The sequence below is a fragment of the Pelophylax lessonae genome, assembly GCF_965119305.1.
Source record: "Pelophylax lessonae genome assembly, chromosome: 1".
NCBI classification, from domain to species: domain Eukaryota; kingdom Metazoa; phylum Chordata; class Amphibia; order Anura; family Ranidae; genus Pelophylax; species Pelophylax lessonae.
In genome coordinates, this window is record NC_138768.1 from 845,490,303 (window position 1) to 845,493,651 (window position 3,349).

Below are 3,349 nucleotides of genomic sequence, written 5' to 3' on the forward strand. Positions count from 1 at the left end.
TATCCCCAGACATTGGGGCGATTCCACTCCTCCTTCTCTCAGAGAATGATTCATACAAATTGAAAAATGATCTGAGATGGAAGAATTGATTGCTATCGCACATGACAAACCAACTAAATATGCAAAGACTTGGAACCCCTGGAGCTCCTTCAAGACTACTATCACTTATACCAATATAATGAATACGACAAATCCTACATAACTCTAGACCTTAAAATGTTTCCTTATCTAATACTGCCATTAATGATTCATTGGGACTCAGCCTATTACTATACCACAGTCATTACTAACTCTCCCCCCTATCTCCTACCCCCCTCCCTACTTCCCCTTACACCCCCAAGGGGTAGCACATGCTGGGCACGTGCTCCCCTTCACAGTACTTGGTGCCTTTCTCATAACTCTAAGGAAAAACCTCCCGCACAACAATTCATGTGCACTATATTCAAGCTCCTTCTCTTTGGATCTCCTACATCATAGCTACATGTTATTTCTTTACTCATGTTTACTCATTTTGATTCCGTCCTGCATTATCATTACGGGCAGGAAATGCCTTCACTTTACTCTGTTAAAATAATATTGTTACAAATGTATACGAGCTTTGTACCACACTTTGAAACCTCCAAGAATGTTGATCGGCTTGGTTTTACTGTTGTATTTTATAATTCTTCAATACTCATTTTTCAATAAAGCTATTTTTGAAAAAAAAAAGAAAAGGTGATATAAATAGTCCATGATAAACTTAAAGGTATTGTAAAGTCAAAAGGTTTTATCTTAATGCATTCTGTGCATTAAAATAAAAAGCCTTCTGTGCAGAAGTGGGGGATCTGGGTTGCTATGTGCAAATCCACAGCAACAGAGCAGGTAATTATAACATGTTTGTTATTTTTATAGAAAAAAAAGAGACTTTGCAATCACTTTAAGCCCTTTCTTTTCAATTGCTTTTTATATCTTATTTGTTTGTTTATTGTAACTTTCAGTATTGCATATTTCGCTATCATCTGTGAAGCAAAGTAATGGTTTAAATAATTTTATTGCATTAAAATAATAATAATAAATCTTTGTCATAACTACTTTTTGTTAAACCATTTCTGCCTAATTATTCCTACTAAAACATCTGCTCACATATTTTATGCATAATGGGAATGATGAAGCTGATTTCCATTCAAATTCATTATGATTTATAAATTCAAATTCAAAAAGAAAATGTATTTGTCAGACTTTGGTTTGTTTTAATAACTTACTCTTTGAATTTAAATTTGGTCTCAGTAGGATAATATAGCATTTAGGAATAAATATGCAACCCAAAATTCCCATGCTAGAAGCTATGATAGCAAATATCTCTACTAGCAGAGTGTTCGTCCCTGTAACACTCATATAGGCTGGGATAAAAGCGATCCAGACACTGCAGAACACCAGCATGCTGAAGGTGATATATTTGGCCTCATTGAAACTGTCTGGAAAGTTTTTGGTGAGGAAAGCCACAAAAAAACTCACAGCTGCTAGAAGTCCCATGTAACCCAGGAGTATGGAGAATGCCAGAGTAGATCCTTCATTACATTGAAGGATAATTTTATCAGCATATAGGTCAGTGTTACTTTCTGGAAATGGACAGGCAGTCAATAACCAAATGATGCTAATTATAACCTGGATAAGTGAACAAAGAAAAACCAAACAGTTTGGGATTTTTACTCCAATATATTTTCTCCAGAAACTTCCAGGCTTGGTGGCCTTGAAGGCCATGTAGACCATAATAGTTTTGGCCAGAATGGAGGATACAGTCACTGAAAAGATGATTCCAAAAGATGTCTGCCGAAACATGCAGCTGATAGGTCCAGGCCGGCCCAAAAACAAAAACACACAGAGGAAACTCAGCATGATGGAGACCAGAAGAATGAGGCTCAAGTTTTGATTATTAGCTCTGACCACTGGAGTATCTCGATATACAATAAAGACAGAAAAAATAGCGGATGTTTTAACAAACAGTAAAACAGAAATAACTGAGACTGTGAGAGGAGCTGGATCATTCCCGTAAGACAGAAATTCAACAGGTTTTGGTACACACTGATTGTTATCGTTTGGCCACTTATCTTCTGAACATTTATGACAGGAACCTTTATCTAAAAGAAAATGTCTACAGTGTGAAAAAGGATTACAATATCTTTATTTTAAACAATATGTTTACTAACAGTTAGAAGATAAGACCATCCTCCGCGCCAAAGCTTTTGCTTCCACCATTTTCCGAGGGTTAGGTGCTATATCGAAAGGGAGTCATTCTTGCTTTTTACAGACCAAAGGAAAGATTACATAGTCTTTACTAAGGATGATCGAACTTTTGAAAAGTTCGGTTCGACCAGAACACCCGAATTTTCCAAAAGTTCGGCCCGGATTTCAGAACCCCATTGAAATCAATGGGACCCGAACTTCGGTAATCAAAAAACACCATTTTGAAGCCCTAAAACCCAATAAATGCCCCTAAAAAGTGCCTAGGGTTCTGGGTCATGCCCCATTAACTATTAATCACACAAAAAAAGTTCTTAAAAATTGTCATTTTTGATAAAAAAGCCAATTATTGAAAAAAAGAAAAAAAAAAAGAGAGATTTTTTTATTTTTACTTTGGATTTAGTATCTGGGTGGTCTAAAAGGTGTGCATGTGAAGTTTCAGCTCTGTAGCATGTCCAGAACCATGAAAAAAAAAAAAGATAATTTTTCATTAGAACAGGGATGTGGGTCGGGACCCTCCTTTAACTTTAACACCTATATGATCTTTTTTTCTGGTTCTGGACATGCTACAGAGCTGAAACTTCACAGGTACACCTTTTAGACCCACCAGACACAAAATCACACAAAAAAAGTTCTTAAAAATTGTCATTTTTGATAAAAGAAAAGCCAATTATTGAAAAAATTAAAAAAAAAAAAAAAAAAAGAGATTTTTTGATTTTTACTTTGGATTTCAGATCTGGGGGGTCTAAAAGGTGTACATGTGAAGTTTCAGCTCTGTAGCATGTCCAGAACCATAAAAAAAAGATTGTTTGTATTAGAAAACTTTCTGACAGGGGGTTTGCTTTGCTCCTGTAACACCTTGCCGGTTTAATAGAAGGCATTTTTTTGGGATCTTTGCAGTCAGGAAAAACATCTGAACTTGTGTATAGTGGTACTGTGCACAAGTTCAGATGTTTTGCCTGCCTCCAAAACCCCCCAAAAAATGCCAGCAAAAACACACCTGGGCATTTTTTTTTTTTGACGCTAGCGTTTTTTTGGCATTTTTTTGGGTTCTTTTGAGGCAGGCAAAACATCTGAACATGTGTATAGGGGGTATATATAGACAAATATATCTGAATATATACCCCTA

At 36.0% G+C, this 3,349-nt stretch overlaps 1 protein-coding gene across 1 annotated transcript; it reads right to left on the reverse strand.

The window, feature by feature from the left end:
* Positions 1 to 1,212: 1,212 nt before the first annotated feature.
* LOC309559942 (vomeronasal type-2 receptor 26-like) lies at positions 1,213 to 2,235 on the reverse strand (the record flags this gene model as incomplete). The annotated part of the gene is made up of 2 exons (XM_082263418.1): positions 1,213 to 2,117; positions 2,187 to 2,235. The coding sequence occupies 2 exons, from the start codon at positions 2,233 to 2,235 to the stop codon at positions 1,213 to 1,215; spliced, it is 954 nt and encodes a 317-aa protein (XP_082119544.1).
* Positions 2,236 to 3,349: the final 1,114 nt, after the last annotated feature.